Source organism: Oncorhynchus masou, chromosome 1 (genome assembly GCF_036934945.1).
Source record: "Oncorhynchus masou masou isolate Uvic2021 chromosome 1, UVic_Omas_1.1, whole genome shotgun sequence".
In the NCBI taxonomy this organism is placed as follows: domain Eukaryota; kingdom Metazoa; phylum Chordata; class Actinopteri; order Salmoniformes; family Salmonidae; genus Oncorhynchus; species Oncorhynchus masou.
The window spans coordinates 69,958,181-69,976,567 of NC_088212.1; the positions used below are offsets into that span (position 1 = coordinate 69,958,181).

General features: G+C 42.5%; 1 protein-coding gene across 4 annotated transcripts in view; it reads left to right on the top strand.

Moving 5' to 3' along the window:
- The window catches only part of LOC135549760 (tyrosine-protein kinase Fes/Fps-like), a 47,754-nt gene extending 33,237 nt beyond the window's left edge, over positions 1-14,517 (top strand). For 3 of the 4 annotated variants that reach the window (XM_064980032.1, XM_064980049.1, XM_064980041.1), the window contains 11 exons: positions 763-958; positions 5,073-5,150; positions 8,180-8,389; positions 8,465-8,587; positions 9,752-9,805; positions 9,928-10,046; positions 10,129-10,223; positions 10,328-10,451; positions 11,240-11,397; positions 11,843-11,965; positions 12,632-14,517. In XM_064980032.1, the coding sequence (XP_064836104.1) occupies positions 763-958; positions 5,073-5,150; positions 8,180-8,389; positions 8,465-8,587; positions 9,752-9,805; positions 9,928-10,046; positions 10,129-10,223; positions 10,328-10,451; positions 11,240-11,397; positions 11,843-11,965; positions 12,632-12,783 (1,432 nt within the window). In that variant the 3' untranslated portion in view covers positions 12,784-14,517. The remainder of the gene's footprint in view (positions 1-762; positions 959-5,072; positions 5,151-8,179; positions 8,390-8,464; positions 8,588-9,751; positions 9,806-9,927; positions 10,047-10,128; positions 10,224-10,327; positions 10,452-11,239; positions 11,398-11,842; positions 11,966-12,631) is intronic. The other variant, XM_064980058.1, reaches the window with a different exon arrangement.
- Positions 14,518-18,387: the final 3,870 nt, after the last annotated feature.

Here is an 18,387-nt window from a genome sequence, read left to right on the forward strand (position 1 = left end):
TAAGGAAGAATTTTGTCCACAAATATACCGACATTTATATTATATGTAAAAAGATTATGATTAGCGAATGCCATAATGTAGTTATTTTGTTAGGTACTCCCTATTAGCTGAAATATATATTTTTACAAAGCCATTTTAGCTGTCGCGCTAGCTGTTCGGTTTGAACAGATTCACAATTCATGGGAATTTGTCACACTATGAAGACGTCTCCCTGTAAGGCACGTGTTGCATGGCAATCTCCCTGCACTTGCCTGGGCTGGTCTGTTCTCGCCATGGCTAAAGCCAGTGTGAGAAACGTGCTAACAAACATTTGTGCTATGAATTAAATAAATATGCGCTCTGACCCAGAAAACCTCTTCACTAGATTCATGATAGTGTTGTTAGACAAAGCAAGGAAAGTGAGCTTTAAAACGTGATGTAGTTTTATTGGAATTTGCAGCTGTTGTTAAGTAATACATCTGCTACCTTCTGACATGACTTACTGCATTTTGAACCGTACTTCTCCCATATAGAATATCTAATTTCAACTATACTGTTGGTGAGTGCCCTGCGGAAGTGATATGGCTAAGGTGTAGGAGATGGGCCAGTTGACCAGTATTCTTGTGTAAAGCCATCGGGCATGTCAGTTATGCTTTAAATATATTAACCGTGAGGCAAAAGTCAATGGAATTGTTGCTATATGTTGAAATGGAAACACATTGTTCCACAGTATCATCACAATGATTTAATTGATGAGCTGACAGGCTGCTCCTCTCTCTGCAGGGTTTACCAGTTCAGTAAGAGGCATGCGCTGGAGGAGAGCCGACAGCAGGTGATGCTGTCCCTGGGAGCTAGAACCAGGCTGGAGGCACAGAGGTTGCTGCTGAAGGGGAAGCTGGAATGGCTGGGATCCAGTGAACCCCCACCTGCCCTGGAGCTGGAAGAGGATCGTATCTCCCTCTCCTCTATCACCTCTAGTGTAGGTCTCCTCTCTCCCTCTCTCTCTCAGACACACACACACACACCCTCTGCATATCTGATCCCTGCCACTCCTCTGAAAGAGATACCATGCTTCCTGTGGTTGAGATGATCTCTGTCCCTTGTGTCTGTTTCATTGTCTTGTTTCGTAAGGAAACCTGACCTGAGATTGCACTCATTGTGTAAGATGTTGTAAAACATGTTGTTATTGACTCTTGTTTGTTTCTAGTTCTCCATTGTGTGTTCTGAGTTCAGGTTCTTCTCGTTCATTATCATATAATGATTGTTGTGTACTTTTGTTTGTTAGCTTGGTAGTTTGCTGCTTTATAAGTTCTACAAATACATCATCACTAAAACACTAATGTACTGTGGGCTTATGAAAATCACTGAGCTATATATAAAAGCTTTTGAAATACCATTGTTTTGAAAATGAAAGAAATTAAACAAAAGGTTAATTGGTTTGTTGTCCACTCTATACTCACACAGTAGTACCATATGACTAAAGAGAATTGCATCATGTTCCCATGCAGGTTGTGTTGAAACCCTGGTGTTATGGGCATTTGTAAAATGCCACCATGTAAAAAGTCACACGAGCACTAAAATGTGACTCATTGGAGCGCATCAAATTTGCTGTCAAATGCAAGCTGAGTCTATTTTTTACAAAGGCATGTATAATGTGTTTAACCATTTTCCATCCTAAATATTAGGAATAAGCAAAGGCTGCTAAAGATGGCTAAATAGCCATAATACTGCTAAATGGTTACCTGGACTATCTGCATTGGCCCTATCTTGCACTGTCTCTATGCAGACTCACAACACTATATACAGTTGAAGTCGGAAGTTTACATGCACTTAGGTTGGAGTCATTAAAACTCATTTTTCAATCACTCCACAAATTTCTTGTTAACAAACTATAGTTTTGACAAGTCGTTTAGGACATCTACTTTGTGCATGACACAAGTAATTTTTCCAACAATTGTTTACAGACAGATTATTTCACTTATAATTCACTGTATCACAATTCCAGTGGGTCACAAGTTCACATACACTAAGTTGACTGTGCATTTAAACAATTTGGAAAATTCCAGAAAATGATGTCATGGCTTTAGAAGCTTCTGATAGGCTAATTGACATACTTTGAATCAATTGGAGGTGTACCTGTGGATATATTTCAAGGCCTACCTTCCAACTCAGTGCCTCTTTGCTTGACATCATGTGAAAATCAAAAGAAATCAGCCAAGACCTCAGAAAATAATGGTGGACCTCCACAAGTCTGGTTCATCCTTGGGAGCAATTTCCAAAGGCCTGAAGGTACCTCGTTCATCTGTACAAACAATAGTACACATGTATAAACACCGTGGGACCACGCAGCCGTCATACCACTCAGGAAGGAGACACGAACGTACTTTGGTGCAAATAGTGCATATCAATCTCAGAACAACAGCAATTGACCTTGTGAAGATCCTGGAGGAAACAGGCACAAAAGTATCTATATCCACAGTAAAACGAGTCCTATATCGACATATCCTGAAAGGCCGCTCGACAAGGAAAAAAACACTGCTCCAAAACCGCCATTAAAAAGCCAGACTGCACATGGGGACAAAGATTGTACTTTTTGGAGAAATATCCTCTGATCTGATGAAACAAAAATAGAACTGTTTGGCCATAATGACCATCATTATGTTTGGAGGAAAAAGGGGGAGGCTTGCAAGCCAAAGAACACCATCCCAACCATGAAGCACGGAGGTGGCAGCATCATGTTGTGGGGGTGCTTTGCTGCAAGAGGAACTGGTGCACTTCACAAATTAGATGGCATCATGAGGAAAGAAAATTATGTGGATATATGGAAGCAACATCTCAAGACATCAGTCAGGAAGTAAGGCTTGGTCGCAAATGGGTCTTCTAAATGGACAATGACCCCAAGCATACTTCCAAAGTTGTGGCAAAATGGCTTAAGGACAACAAAGTCAAGGTACTGGAGTGACCATAACAAAGCCCTGACCTCAATCCTATAGAAAATGTGTGGGCAGAACTGAAAAAACGTGTGCGAGCAAGGAGGCCTACAAACCTGACTCAATTACACCAGCTCTGTCCGGACGAATGGGCCAAAATCCACCCAAATTATTGTGGGAAGCTTGTGGAAGGCTACCCGAAACGTTTGACCCAAGTTAAACCATTTAAAGGCAATGCTACCAAATACTAATTGAATGTATGTATACTTCTGACCCACTGGGAATGTGATGAAAGAAATAAAAGCTGAAATAAATCATTCTCTCTCCTATTATTCTGACATTTCACATTCTTAAAATAAAGTGCTGATATTATTAACTGACCTAAGACAGGGAATTTTTACTAGGATTAAATGTCAGGAATTGTGAAAAACAGTTGAAATATATTTGGCTAAAGTGTATGTAAACTTCCGACTTCAACTGTATACACACTATGTATAGACTCACCCACAAACATTACACTGACAGTCTCACTCAAACCCACACACAGTCACATACACTACATACATATGCGCACACACACACACACACACACACACACACCGATGGCATAAACACATCATTACACAATCATCATGTGCTGCTACTGTTTTTAATTTTACTCTTTTATTATCTATTCTGATTCCTATTCACTTTACCCTGCCTTCATGTACACATCTACCTCAAATACCTTGTACCCCTGCTCAGTGACATGGTAGTGGTACTCCTTTTTATACAGCTTCATTCTTGTGTTACTATTTGTATTTTTCTTATTTTCTTATTTTTAACTGTGCATTGTTGGGAACAGCTCCTGAGATAGTTTCACGGTAAAGTCTACACGTGACAAATACAAGTTGGTTTGATTGAGTACAGTAAAGGAAAGTAGAGTATAGGTCAGTACTGTACTGTACAGTAGAGTTTAGTACAGTACAGTAGAGCACAGTATAATTTACTGTATAGTACTATACTGCACTGTACTGAACTCTACTCTGCTGTACTGTACTCTGTGCTAAACTGTGCTGTACAAACTTGTGAAACATAGACCTCTATGATTGGTACAGATTTGGTGCGGTCCGGACCAACCAAATTGCATCTTGTTTTGGGGCGGCGCTCATTAGAATAGCCAGTATGTAGAATATAACCCAAACATGCAAAGGAGGATATAAAATGTTTCTACCTTTTTGTACCTATTCAGGATACATCACCATGAAGAGAATGCCATTCAGGATTATGCATTTATGTAGAACAGTTCAGGCACACATGATGCCATTATGTTACCATCATCACTCTTATCGGGTGGTAATCCACTTCACTTACTGTGGTTCAATATCCAAAATATATATAAAAAAAAAAGAAATCTAACTCGATGTATCATGTTATAGCTGACACCCCAATCTTTCTGCAAACTTCTTTGAATCTCAATCCGGAGTAGATATTTAAGAGTTTTTGGAAAACGTGGTCAGGGTTAGGGTTAGGGTTAACCCTAAAACTGAAGGAGATTTTACCATCATTCTGTTAAACTTTACATCTGTACTCTTCTTTGAGTAAATGTGTTTTTGTAAAATTCTGTGTAAATGTTTAAAAGTACTGCTTGTGCATAGAGTTGTATGACTTGTTTAACTTTGCAATCAGTGGTTTTTGTTTGGCATACTTTTAAAGTAAAAAATCTCAGCATCATTCTGCTACCTTGGAATTGCCCTTATGCTACCTTACAGTTCAACTAGAAGGCATCTGAACTACCGACGGACTCAACCAGTCTGTTCTGTACTGAGGACAACCTATACTCATGTCTCGTTCAGACACAACCATCTCTATTGAAACAGAGACATGATTGAGGATCTTGGTGCTTTGCATACGTTGCTGTCTGTCATGGTGTTGACTCAAGTGCATTCCTTCACCCATTTTCATAGCGCTGTTTTATCTAGATCCACCCTAAAGCAAACAAGTATTTTCTTCTTTGACATTCTCTACTCATCATGTTTGTAATTTCTTGTGACATTCTCTCATCTGTGGATTATGTTGTGTTTCTGAGTGCTGTTACATGTTGTTATTATAAACACAGGTACTGGTGGTGATGAGCATTCCTAAAAGAGAGGTTGATGATGGTTGTGCTCTGTGTTGTTTCAGGAGAGGGACGGCCTCAGAAACCTCAGTGTGGACGGCATCATAAGCCATTTTAGCGGCCTGTTCAAACCCAAATACACGGTCAGTGATGTAACACACAGAGTCCGTGTTCAGAAATAGTCAGCTATGGTCATACATAGTACACAGTTATGGTCATACCAGTGATGCAGCATAGTGTCGTGGTAATTTCCTGTATTACTAAGTGAAAGGAGAGTTTACAAACCACACACAAGTCAGAGTTATATTTTAAACTTCATATTTTGATGACTAGGTATCCATTAGTGGTGCAACGGATCACAAAACTCATGGTTCTGTCCGGATCATGGTTTTGAGTCACGGATCTGATCATTTTCCGGATCAGCAAAAAAAAAGGGGGGTTGGGGACAAATATAACTTTGCTTTCCATTTATTACTTAAAGAACACTTAAAGCAAAGAGCTTTTCAATGTTTAAATAAAATCTTAAAATAAAAGATTGCACAAAAAGTGCAATATGAGGCATGATACTGTCTTCCTTTGAACAATAGTGAATGAAAAACTAGCCTGTGTCCACATCATCAAAACAAGTAAAGAAAAGAAAGCAAAGCAGACCTGAGTTTATAACTTCAAATTCTTTAAAAAAAGATGAGGTTGTCAACATTGTCTGGGGAGAGGATAGACCTCCTTTGCAGTCTCTATGTCCCCTGCTGTGGAGAACACCCTCTCGCTGGGAGCTGAAGTGCCAGGCACAGCCAGGTAGCATCTTGCCGTCATGGCAATGTGAGGGTATTTACACATTGTTTTTCCACTATGCCAGTGGATCACCATCCACTAGAACACCACTTGCTGCCTTGTAGGATGCCACCTCCTGTTGATGGTGTTGTCAAACATCTTGCCTGTGTCCTTGCTCGCAAAGGTCTCCCCGAAAAGCCCCTTTATGGCCAAATGATTTTGTGGAGGAGATGCCTCGGAGTCTGCTCCTGTCAGCTCTAAAACTATAATTGTGGCAATAAAATTTAATAAAAGTCATTATTATTGAAAATAAAAACTGGATGATTCCAATTCCAAATCTTTGATTTGACTGCAGTATATTTATTATTGAAGTAATTCACTCTTCTTTTTTGTTGTTACCTCTTCAGTGGCCACAATCTCAGTGGTGAGATCACTGTATGTCCTCCGATGTAGGGTTAGGGTCTAGGTGAGACAGGGACTTGAACCTTGGATCCAGTGCAGTAGATCTATGAATGTAGTCCTGTACATTAGGGGGGTATCTGGGGTTCAGGTCCTCTCTAATGGCAGCCTTGACATCTCTAGTGATGGTACTGTCTTCCTCACTTGGGGCCATGGATTGTAGAATCCTTGTTTTCAGAGGTAGGATCATGGACACAGACGGCCACTTTCAGGTCATCAGATAAGGTGATGATGTCTTTATTTTTTTTCAGGGTCTTGTCCGTCAGTGCAGAGTATACAGCTGCCTGCTGCTCAAGATAACACTCCCAACATGTCATAAGTGGAATTCCATCTTGTTGTGACATCGTGTATGAGCTTGTGGGTCGGTAGCTGTAGCATTTGTTGCTTGGTTTTAAGCACATGAACGTCTGGAAAAAGGAAACCACCTTCCTGATCCTCCCAAGGAGGCGTCCATCTGGTTCACTGAGATTCCCCTTTGGGATGCTAAATTGATCACATGTTCAAAGCAAGCTATCTGTGGCCCCATTCCAGCTTCTATCACTGCATTTACTTGGTTCTTGGCATTATCTGTGGTGGTTGGGATATTGCTATTGGGCCTCTCTAGCTTCCACTCTGCTACTGCTCCTAGTAGTACCTGCGCCAGATGTGTGCCTGTGTGACTCTCGCAGAGGGGGCGTGTCTGTAGCACCAGACTTTGCGTCTTCCACCCGTCTGTGGTGTAGTGAGCAGTCAGTCACGTAGCTTTCCGTTGCCCTGGAGGTCCACCCGTCTGTGTTGAAGGCAACAGGGGATGCCTTGGATAATTCATCGACAATTTTGTTATTTTCCTGTTCATAAAGATCTGGCACGATCTTCATACTGAAGTGGGTGCGCGAGGGGATTTCGTAGCTTGGCTCAAGCACTTTCACCATATTGTAACGATCCTGGGTTTATAAGCGCGGATATCGACTCTGCTGCTCGAGCATGCTTTTGGGGCACAGTCGATAGCGCGCTGGACTTCGGGCTAGAAGGTCGAGGGTTAGCGACCTGCTCCATTACAATATTTTGAAACCCTTTGTTGTCCACAACTGAGTATGGTGGGAGGCGTTTCCAGTTTTTCAGCTCCTCCCACTAGCCATGGTTGTCACTGCTCTTTTTTCTTCTTTGCTTTTTGTAACGCGATCATCCAAGATTGATTCGTTGTGATTCAACATTTCACGTGAACAGTACACACAACTGCTTTTTTTTTAAAAAGCTACCTTTAGGCTTTAGAGTAAAATACATCTGTATTGTCTTTATCTTTTCACTGCAACTCTGCATCGATATTTAGGGAATTATGACTTTAAAAAGTAACAGCGGCAGTAAAACTGTATTTCACACTATGATGGTTAAAGGTTGCAATTCATCTGCGGTTCACATGCGTGCCGAACCGTGGGGGTGATCCGGATCACGGATCAACTACGGTCCGTTACATCACTAGTATCCATGTGTGTGGTCTGTAGAGATATATTGTATTGTTTTTGAGCAGTCTATTTTGTATCTCCTGATCAATGTAGTTTGTAGCTGTATCTTCCATGTATCTAGTCTCCTTAACAGTGTATTGTAAACCTGTCTATGTATTCTTCTGTGATGTAGTTTTAACAAAGTTGGTGGGTAAACTCTGATCGCGTTTGTGGTGAAAAAAGTAACCTTTCCTATTCTTTCATTTCTGCATTTTTCTGCAAAAGGTGTGTAAACTGTGTTGACTTGTTTACCCTCCACTACACCACTGGATGTATGTGTGTGTTCCCCTGTGCTGAATCTCATCCAGAGATACACGTGTGAGACTCATGCATCTCAAACCGCACTAATCTCCCATTGAAATCAATTTATGGTTTATGAATGAGTCTCACAGTGGGCGCTCCATGCCCAGGTCCCTCCTTACCTGGCCCCTCATTGACCTTGCTGTGTGAACCCCCTCCAGGTGCCCCCTGCCCTGTCCCCAGTCCCAGAGGTAGAGCGCCCCCTGGAGCAGCAGAACTGGTACCACGGAGTCATCCCCAGGCTGGAAGTCCAGGAGCTGCTGAGGTGTGATGGAGACTTCCTGGTCAGACAGAGTCAGGGCAAACAGGAGTATGTCCTCTCTGTCCACTGGGCTGGCTCTTGCAGGCACTTCCTTATCCAGAGCACAGATGTGAGTGTGTGAGTGTGTATTTACAAGATGATCATGTCTGTACAGTTTGTATGGTTATAAAGTGTGTGTGTTTAGAATATGTACCGCCTGGATGGAGAGGGATTCCACACCGTTCCCATGCTGATGAACCACCTGGTCTCGTCACACCAACACGTCACCAAGAGATCCGACATTGTCCTGAAGAGACCTGTCCTAAAGGTAACGCTTCTCTCACTCTCTCACTCACTCTCTCACTCACTCATTCACTCACTCTCTCTCTCTCACACTCACTCACTCACTGGACAACTGTAATATATTGTAGATCCTGTTTTACCTTTGTTGAAAAGTCCCTTGTTTTGTTTTATCGTGTTTAATTCAAGGTTCCTCGATGCTTTATTTGTCTAAGTATTTCTTAAATATTAATGTTATTAGTTTAACTTACCTAAATAAGGATTAAATTACATTCCCACATGTTTAGTTATCTTTCTCCAGTAGTTCTGTAATGACAATTTTACCTTTAATTTATCTGGGACTTATACTGAGACCATGTCTCTTTTACAGATGAATTACATAAAAAAAAAATTGTATCTCAGAATGTGTTCTAAATCTGTCCTTGGCAGGATTACAGTAAAACCCCTCAGCTGCCTTTCTCATTCTGTGCTGTGGGACAAGTGGCCGTTGGTTAATGCTTCTAACAGGTTAAGAATAATGAGGCGGCCATCAATTAAGTCTGGGGCCTAGCAAAGTGTAGTTAATGGGCCCCGTGTCCCTGGTCCTGTGTGCTAGTGTTGGGTGGACCTGTGGGTTTAACTGTATGTATGTGGGAGGAGGGAGATGTGTGAGTCAGGGGGTTCTCTTGTATATATGTAGGTCTATGTTTTGTGTGTGTGGGAGGAATAGCGACCTTGTAGTGTGTGCAAAACACTGTGTGTGTGCCTGCATGCGCGCAAGCTTCTATTACACCTCTCCTGAGCATGTTGGGAGTGAATGGGCTTGGAACACGCCAGCTCTGCGTAGCAGCTGTCTCAGCGTTAGGATCCATCAGATTTTAATGAGCTCCCAAGATCCACATACTCATACTTGCTCTCCACCCTCCTGCAGAGTGCTATACATAACACACTCACATGTTCTCTAGAGCTGCATGCATACTGTACTACCACTATGCTGCCCATCAAATGGGCTCCAGTGTTTGGCACACACTACAAGGTCTCCATTCTACACACACACACATACTGTACACAAACACTATTTTACACTCGTACAACGCAGTTTTAGAAGTTGGTCCGAAATGCTTCTACCAGGCTGCAAAGTCAGTCTACCCATTCAGAAAGAACAGCAGCAATGTTATCTCTGATTGGTTCCTCTCTATCTCTCTCCCTCCAGGACAAGTGGGTTCTGGAACACGATGATGTCATCCTGGGGCAGAGCATTGGCCAGGTGAGCTTATCACCTGTGGAATGTCTGTTTGGAGTTATGAGAAGCTCTGATTGTCAGGTTGGCCTTCTGTTTTTGTTTCAGCCAAGATCCAGAATTAAGCTTGATGTGTGTCTCTTGTCCAGGGTAACTTTGGGGAGGTGTACAGTGGTCGTCTGCTTTCTGATAACACCCCTGTAGCTGTGAAAGCCTGCAGAGAGAACCTGGCCCCAGAACACAAGAACAGGTTCCTTATGGAGGCCAGGTCAGTCTTTCTTTCTCTCTCGTTCTCTTTCTCAGTCTCTCTCGTTCACATTGACCTTGCTCTCTCTCTCTCTGCTGTGCAGGATCCTGAAGCAGTATGACCATCCTAACATAGTGAAGCTGATTGGTGTCTGCACACAGAAACAACCCATCTATATCATTATGGAGCTGGTACAGGGTGAGCCAATCTGTCGCGGGCCTTTACACTAACCACCGCTACAGTACATTCTATCATTACAATGGACTAATAAAGTGTGTGTGTGACTGTGTGTGTTCTGCCAGGGGGAGATTTCCTGTCCTTCCTGCGCTGTGAAGGTCACAACCTGAAGTCAAATATGCTGGTAAAAATGGCAGAGAATGTGGCATCTGGCATGGAGTATTTGGAGAGCAAGAAATGCATCCACCGGTGAGAGGCTAGGGAAATGGATCTAGTCTTCTCAGACATTGAGCTGAATGAAGTCTGTCATACAATGTGACAAGATTACATTGCCTTTGATTGCACAATTTATTCTAGATGATGAAACAGATTGAGGTTTTTGGGACAGTGAAGTTAACCCAGTGTGTAGGGGTTACTGGAGATGTAGCGTAGGAATGACCCTAGGAGTGTTAAGCTGCCGTGTCTCTGAGGAGGTTGCAGAGAACAGAGGGCTCAGAGCCCTGGCTCCTGGCTCATCAGAGGAGTGCTGGATAATTAACCAAGCAGGAACACATTCAGGCTGGATGCTCCAGCCTCCGTTACCCTCTAACACTCCTCCTAACACTGCATGTCAAACTGCCTCTGCTCACTACTACACCCTGCATCAGGGAGCCCACAGATGACAAGAGGGGCTGATTTTCTCTCACTTATTTATCGGATGTCATTTGCTTCCTTCTCTGGCTCTCGCTCTCTGGTTCTCTCTCTGGTGCTCTTTCTCACTCTCTCGTTCTCGCTCACTTTCTCACTCTTTCTCGCTCGCTTGCCCTCTCTCTTTCTCGCTCTCTCTCTTTCTCGCTCTCTCTCTTTCTCGCTTTCCCACTCTGGCTCATCTTCTACCTGTTTTTGATTTCTGACTTTGATTATATTGCCTTGTAATTTTTTCCCTCAACCCCTCTGTCTTGCGCCTCCTTTCCTTACCCCCCCCCCTCTCTCTCTCTCTGTGTCTCTGTGTCTCTGTGTCTCTGTCTCTCTGTGTCTCTGTCTCTCTGTGTGTGCAGGGACCTGGCAGCCCGTAACTGTCTGGTGGGAGAACAGAGCAGGGTGAAGATCAGTGACTTTGGGATGTCTCGCGAACAGCAGGACGGGGTCTACTCTGCCGCGGGGGGCCTCAAACAGATCCCTGTCAAATGGACGGCCCCCGAAGCCCTCAACTATGGTACGTCCCATCTGGCTCTGCCCCGCGGCCACAACACTCACAACCGTCCCTCTCCCCCCTCCTCTCTTTATTCATCAATCTCTGCATATCCCAAGGCTAGAGAGAACCCACTAAACATGGCAACAACCTGTCAACCCAGCCATCATTCCTCACCCTGTGATTAGTGTACTGCTTTTGTATTTCTCTGAAATGTCATCTCTAACAGACACACGCTGAACTGTGCTCTCTGGGGTTGGAGTGCTGGCGAAACATAGAAGAGTTCTGTCAGAATAAAAGTCAGAACATACCTTTTGGGGCTTAGAGGAGGCTTAATTTCAAAACTCTATCACTACTTTTCTCACGCTGTGATTGTGGAATAGTGTACAGTTGAATGGGTATGGCATCTCTACAGGATCACTGTCAAATGTAATAGCTGTCTCAATACTGCCCCCTGCCTGTGTTTCAGGGAGGTACACCACGGAGAGTGACGTGTGGAGTTTTGGAGTTCTCCTATGGGAGATATTCTCCAGGGGAGTCACCCCCTACACCAGCATGTCCAACCAGCAGACACGGGACGAGGTGGAGAAAGGTACAGCGAGTCAATGAGATTTCTAACACATTAGTCAGAATTTGGAGTTGACTGTAGTTCATGCTCTGTAGGAGTGTCAAGTTTTAATGTCACATGCACAAGTGCAGTGAAATGCCTTTCTTGCAAACTCAAAACCCGACAATGCAATAATCAATAACAATGTATTACTAGAATGAGAAAAAAAAGAAATATGAAGAACACAATAAGTAAGTAAGCATATTATATACAGGGTCAGTTCCAGTACCATATTTACAATGTGCAGGGCTGCTGGAGTGATAGAGGTAAGGTGACAAGGCATCAGGATATATGATAAACAGAGTAGCAGCAGCTTGTATGTGAGTGGGTGTATGTGTGTGTAGAGTCAGTATAAATGTATGTGCATATTATGTGTGAGTGAGCAGTGAGTGTGTAGGACTCTGTGAGTGTGCATAGACAGTGCAAAAATAAAAAGGTCAATAAGGATACAAGGTTATCTCAGACAGTCCGTGTAACTAGTTTAGGAGTGGAGATGCAACATTATGGAAGTGTATAGAACAGACATGACTCTGGGTAGAAAATGGAGTTAGGTCAGCTCTATACAGGAGTCCAAAACATTACACCCCCCTGGATTAACCCCAGGTGAAGCCAACCTGATGTCCAATCATGCTCTCCTGTCCCGTCTCCTAGGATACCGGATGCTAGCCCCAAACTCCTGTCCTCCAGATGTGTATGCCATTATGTGTCGCTGCTGGCAGTACGACACCAGAAACCGGCCGTCCTTCAGCAAACTCAGGACCGAACTCAGTGCTTTATACCACAAAGTGTCCTTACTCAAGTGACTTGTTCGATTCTGTTTTACCTTTTTATATGGAGCAGATGTTGCCTTTATTTAATATACATTGACTATAGAGAACCAGTTGCTATGTGATCTTGATTTTACCATATTTAAGTAGTGATAATGTGCCAGGCTGTGAGACCACAGGTAATGTAAGTACACATGACGTGTGTATTGAAAACATTGGTACCATATTCTACAAAGTAGAATATTCTATATCTGTTGAATGTTGCTATTGTTTACTGTATTACGTTACTGTAAATGTACAAATTGAATGTTTCTATTATATCAGCTTTAAAGAGTTGATGGGATCTTTTTCTTTCTTGTCTTTTTTAATATACACTGAACAAAAATTTGAACACAATATGTAAAGTGTTGGTCCCATTTTTCATGAGCTGAAATAAAAGATCCCAGAATTTGTCCATATGCAAAAAAAAGCTTATTTCTCTCAAATGTGCACAAATTAGTTTACATCCTTGTTAGTGAGCCTTTCTCCTTTGCCAAGATAATCCATCCACCTGACAGGTGTGGCATATCATGAAGCTGAATAAACAGCATGATCATTACACAGGTGCACCTTGTGCTGGGAACAATAAAAGCCACAGATGTCTCAAGTTTTGAGGGAGTGTGCAATTGGCATGCTGACTGCATGAATGGACCAGAGCTGTTGCCATTTCTCTACAATAAGCTGTCTCCAATGTAGTTTTCGAGAATTTGGCAGTATGTCCAACCGGCCTCACAACTGCAGACCGTGTAACAGCACCAGCCCAGGACCTCCAAGTCTGTCTTTACCTGCAGGATCGTATGAGACCAGCCACCCAGACAGCTGATGAAACTGGGTTTGCACTGAAGAATTGCTGCGCAAACTGCCAGAAACTATCACAGGGAAGCTCATCTGCATGCTTGTCATCCTCACCAGTGTATTGACCTACTGTAGTTTGATGTTGTAACTCACTTCAGTGGGCAAATGCTCACCTTCGATAGCCACTGACACCCTGGAGAAGTGTGCTCTTCACAGATGAATCACGGTTTCAACTGTACTGGGCAGATGGAAGACGAGGCAATTTTCTGATGTCAATGTTCTGAACACTGCCCTATAGTGGTGGTGGGTTTATGGTATGGGCAGGCATAAGCTATGGACAACGAACACAATTGCATTTTATCGATGGAAATTTGAATGCACAGTAATACCGTGACAAGACCCTGAGGCCCATTGTCCCTGAGGCCCTCATGTTTCAGCATGATAATGCAGGGATCTGTACACAATTCCTGGAAGCTGAAAATGTCCCAGTTCTTCCCTGGCCTGCATACTTACCAGACATGTCACCCATTGATCATGTTTGGAATACTCTGGAGCAAAGTGTACGACAGCGTGTTCCAGTTACAGCCAATATCCAGCAACTTCTAACAGCCATTGAAGAGGAGTGGGACAACATTCCACAGGCCACAATCGACAGCCTGACCAACTCAATACGAAGGAGTTGTGTCGCGCTGTATGAGGCAAATAATGTTCACACCAGATACTGACTGGTTTTCTGATCCACGACCCCTACCTTTTTTTAAGGTATCTGTGACCAACAGATGGTTCTGTATTCCCAGTCATGTGAAATCCATAGATTATGGCCTAATTCATTTAAATTGACTGATTTCCTTATATGAACTGTAACTCAGTAAAATCTTTGAAAATGTTGCTTTTATATTTTTGTTCAGTGTATTTAAATTAATTCAAATCCTCTGATCATGCCTGTGTTTTCTACTATGTTTTAAAATGTAGCCACGAGAGGGCATCGCTGTGTGTGTGAGGGTGATTCACTTACAGTGAGGCTAGTGAAAAGACAGCTCACATGTAGATAACTACTGTACTGTATGGTATGTGACACACCCTCTGCATGTGACCTAAACATTGATACTGGCACTCATATTCTGGAACTTTATTTCTAGTTCATTGTGCCGCTCATTTAATTCCAGATTCTTAGACTGGCCTTTATCTTTAAAGAAATATGTATTTAACCTTAACTGACTTGCCTAGTTAAATAAAGAACAAATTCTTATTTCCAATGACGGACTACCCCAGCCAAACCTGGACGATGCTGGGCCAATTGTGCACCCCCTGATGGGACTCCCAGTCATGGACAGATGTGATACAGCCTGTATTCGAACCAGGGACTGTAGTGACGTCTACGGGCAGCAATATGTTTTTATTCAGATCTTTCATGTCAAAACCTTTCACAACAATACTAAATGACAAGAGGGGAAACAGTAGCTTGTTCCTAGATTTGTTTGTACATTAGCCAACTGACACGATAGAAGGGTTGGCCAAAGAACATAGATCTGAGATCAACCTAGCAAAACAGAGGTCTAAAAAGGAGCTAAAAGACAACGGTGACTCATCACTAAAGCTTGATTGCGAAAGGTCAGCAAATAGCATGACAATCAAGTTAAGTGACTTGTGCGCAACTTTCTCAGGATCAACCACTTATTATACAGGAGTGACACCAGAGAAACTTTGAGGACATGCTAACCCCTTCTGTGGAATCAGACAAGCACTGCTACTATGCATTACTTAGAATGAGACCAATTATTGTGGAATGTCATTGTTGGCCAAATATGTCACATTATTCTACCTGTCTAAGCATGAGTTAGAATGTACTATATCAGTAACCAAATCTCTGGAAATGGGCATTTGTATTGTGTTTATTTTACATGTGTGTGTATAAGATCAAAAGCATGAAGAGAACACAAAAATAGGTTTTTAATCTTGGTAAGCAGTGGTTAGCCCATCCACCAACAGATCCAGGGAAAATACAGATGAACCTACAGGAGAGTAGCCCAAGAGATGCAGATGTGTAATATGGCTGTGCTTAATAGATCAGCAGGGGATAAATGGCTAACAGGAGCAATACATACACAGTCCTGGAGTGGCAGCAATTCACTCTTCCCCCATCTTCAGCAAATAGCATGACAGGCAGACAGCCAGGTGATAAAGATGTCACATTCTCTGTGATTGTGCAACAAGCCTGATGTGAAAAGCACCTCACAAGTTAAGCATGTTCGGTCACTTTCTGCATCACCTGATTGTTTCATGATTTTTATTTAACCAGGTAGGCTAGTTGAGAACAAGTTCTCATTTGCAACTGCGACCTGGTCAAGATAAAGCAAAGCAGTTCGACACATACAGAGTTACACATGGAATAAATAAACATACAATCAATAATACAGTATAAAAATCTATATACAGCATGTGCAAATGAGGTAGGATAAGGGAGTTAAGGCAATAAATAGGCCATGGTGGCAAAGTAATTACAATATAGCAATTAAACACTGGAATGGTAGGGTGTGCAGAAGATGAAGGAAGATTTGGCTTTGGGGGTGACCAGTGAGATATACCTACTGGAGTGTGTGCTACGGGTGGGTGCGGCTATGGTGACCAGTGAGCTGAAGTAAGGAGAGACTTGTAGATGACCTGGAGCCAGTGGGTTTGGCGACGAGTATGAAGCGAGGGCCAGCCAACGAAAGCATACAGGTCGCAGTGGTGGGTAGCATATGGGGCTTTGGTGACAAAACAGATGGCACTGTGATAGACTGCATCCAATTTGTTGAGTAGAGTGTTGGAAGCTATTTTGTAAATGACATCGCTGAAGTCGAGGATCGGTAGGATGGTCAGTTTTACGAGGGTATGTTTGGCAGCATGAGTGAAGGATGCTTTGTTGCAAAATAGGAAGCCGATTCTAGATTTAATTTTGAATTGGAGATGTTTAATATGAGTCTGGAAGGAGAGTTTACAGTCTAACCAGACACCTAGGTATTTGTAGTTGTCCATGATGTGTGTTCGGTCTCTATAGAGAGCAACAAACAAAGCGAACCCATCTGATATTTATCTTATTGACTCCAGTGGATGAAAGTAAAGTATGGCAACGGCCTTTCTCTTTTCAATTATAGCACCCATTTTTCCTCAAACACGTATGTGATCAATAGCAGGTAGTCACAGGCAGTCATTAACCACAAAAATGTATATGCAAAAACAAACTTTGAGTTAGTTTGAGTCAAAGATGTTGCAACTACCGTAATTGCTGGACTATTAAGCACACCTGAATATAAACCGCACCCACTGAATTATTCAGAAATATGTATCTTGTACATAAATAAGCCGCACATGTCTATAAGCCGCAGGTGCTTACCGGTACATTGAAACAAATGAACTTGGTCACTATCTTCCTCCTCCTGTGCACTGAAACCACTGAAGTCATCTCCTTCGGTGTCGGAGTTGAATAGCCTCAGAATTGCTTAATCCGATGTTGGATCGTTTTCATTGTCGCTCTCGTCACTTTCATCCGGAGGCAAATACCCTGCTGAGCTCACGCTGCCCCTTCAACACACAGCAGTCCAGCCTTTCAAAACCCGTTGATGATAGTGGATTTTTTTGACAATGCTCCACGCTGTCAGGACCCACTGGCAGACTTGACCCTAAGTTGCTCTTCGCATGCAGCCCGTTTTAGTGAAGGATTTCTCCCCACTTGTCATCCAAGCCTCCCACTGAACAAGGAACGCCACCTTAAATGCACGATTTACACTGATGTCGAGTGGCTGCAAATACTTTGGGCCATCTGCTTTTCTTCCCTCTGAAAGCTTTTGTTGTCTTTTTGCACTGAGTCAGTTCCTCACGCTGCTGTTTCCAACATCTTATCATCGACTCATTAAGGCCAAGCTCCCATGCAGCAGCTCTATTTCCTTTTCCAACAGCCAGATCGATCGCCATCAACTTGAAAGCTGCATCATATGCATTTCTCCGTGTCTTTGCCATGATGAGGGTGATAAAATTACTACCGTAATCAGAATGATGGGAAGTTTGAGCGCGCTCGATTTACGTCACATTATGTGACGGTGCTCAGTTTTTTGGCGGCATGAATCTTGTGAAAGCGGGAAAAATCCATAAATTACCCGCGTCATTGTATAAACCGCGAGGTTCAAAGCGTGGGAATAAAGTAGCAGCTTATAGTCCGGAAATTACGGTACCCATTTAACGTGTACAAAAGTAGGGCAGAATTAACTCTTTGTTCTAAGTGAGATGTAAGGAATGGGCTGGTTTGAAAAGAAGGACCAAATTCACTCTGTTCCAGGAGTTTGCCTCGATTCCTGTAACAGTGAATTTGGAACATTGCCTTTAAAAGCCGCAATGCCTACAACTTGTGATGGGATTGAATACCGATCTTAATTTGGCCCGAATTTTGTAGACATGAAATGGATTTCTGCAGTTGCAACATATGACTCAGTGTTTATGCATGTTCATTTTTGTAGTTAAAATCTAACTACTAAACATGTAACTTAAAGTTGTAATTATGTATTATTGCAGTGTTCAAACACTCAGTGGTGTGTCTCTAGGTCTTTAGTAGTTGAATATTAACTACAAAATGAAAATGCATGAATGAAAAGTTAGTTTGAGTCAAAGATGTTGCAACTGCAGCTTCCCATTTATGTATATAAAAGTAGGGACAAATTCACTATTTGATATAAGCAAAATAAGGAATGGGACTGCTTTTGAATGTAGGACCAAATGCGTTCTGTTCCAGGAATCAACACCATTTTTTTTGGCTTGCTCCTCAAGAAATGC